At 58.3% G+C, this 1209-nt stretch overlaps 1 gene segment (V, D, J or C); it reads right to left on the reverse strand.

Annotated features, from left to right (window-relative positions):
- Positions 1-673: 673 nt before the first annotated feature.
- Positions 674-1195, reverse strand: LOC115871300 (the record flags this gene model as incomplete). The annotated part of the segment is given in 2 exon segments: positions 674-969; positions 1171-1195. Coding segments are annotated over 2 exon segments (321 nt in total), but the record flags the coding sequence as incomplete, so codon positions are not given.
- Positions 1196-1209: the final 14 nt, after the last annotated feature.

Genomic DNA, 1209 nt, shown 5'->3' on the forward strand with positions numbered 1-1209 from the left:
CACCAGAGCTGAGATGCTTCCACCACCACTGGCTCTGGATTTGTTTATCTAGTCAACCCCAAGTCACACAGATGTGTTACTAATGTGGCTCAGGTAATTCCTCTGCTGTCCTTGGTCCACTGTTTATTCGCCTGTCACATCCCTGGGGGGGTGGGGAGGTGGTGTTCCAGGAAAACTCTCCTGAAGGAGGCTCTCTGCCAGGCTGAGGGACCAGCAGAGGGTGGGACTTTGTGGAATAGACCCGGAGAGGCACAGGGCACATGTATCCCATTTCATAGATGCTCCTCTGGATTGACCTATAGCCATCTTTTCCCAACCACGTTTTCCACGATGATGTCGCCGAGCCCGGACAACCTCCCAGGCTTTGTCAGTTTCAATCCAGGCACATTGTGATGTCAGTGGTCACTTTATTGACCCAGCGCCATGACTGCTTTCTGGGTTTCTCAAGTTATGTTGTCCACTCCCACTCGTTCTCTCTCTGTTTGTGTGGAGACACACACACACACACACGCACACACGCGCATGCACACAGAGACACAGGTGTCTCCATTGAAGGAGCTGTGGTTTCCTGCCCTGTGCACTTTCCCAGGAACCACAGAGCCAGAGGGAGCAGGAGGGGAGGCTGAGGTTCTTGCTCGTGTCCCCGGTCAGTGCCCGGCGCTGTGTCACTGACTGCACAGAAGTAGACACTGCTGTCCTCGGGCTGGACGCCAGTCACGGTCAGAGCTGAAAACGTGAGGTTTGGGTGGCTGACGGGGAACCTGGCCTTGGAAAAGCCCTGCTCGTAGGTGGCGTCGGAGCCCTGTGTAGAAGTTGCGATCTGGGTGAAGCTCTGTCCCGGGGCCTGGCGGTACCACAGCACCGTGGTGGCCTGGATGCCCGTCGCATGGCACTCTATCTTCACAGAGGTGCTGCTCTTGCAGATAGCCCTGCGTGGGTGCTGGGAGACCTGCGCAGCGAGTCTGGGGCCTGGGGAGACAGAGACAAAGGGTGAGGGGCCGCAGCAGAGCAGGAGCAGGCAGGGCCCCAGACAGAAGCGCTCAGAGCCTTGTTCGTTCTGGACACGTACAGTCACCCTGTCTGGCTCCCCAGGACCACAAGCCCACCCTCCGACTGGAGACATCTCGCCTTGTCCTTCAGCCCTCGGAGAGCCTGGCTGAGCCCTCTCACCTGGGTCAGCACCAGCTGCCCCCATCCCCGGCTATCCTC

The sequence above is a fragment of the Echinops telfairi genome, unplaced genomic scaffold, assembly GCF_000313985.2.
Source record: "Echinops telfairi isolate 266 unplaced genomic scaffold, ASM31398v2 ScPeMD7_4271;HRSCAF=5020, whole genome shotgun sequence".
Taxonomy (NCBI): Eukaryota; Metazoa; Chordata; class Mammalia; order Afrosoricida; family Tenrecidae; genus Echinops; species Echinops telfairi.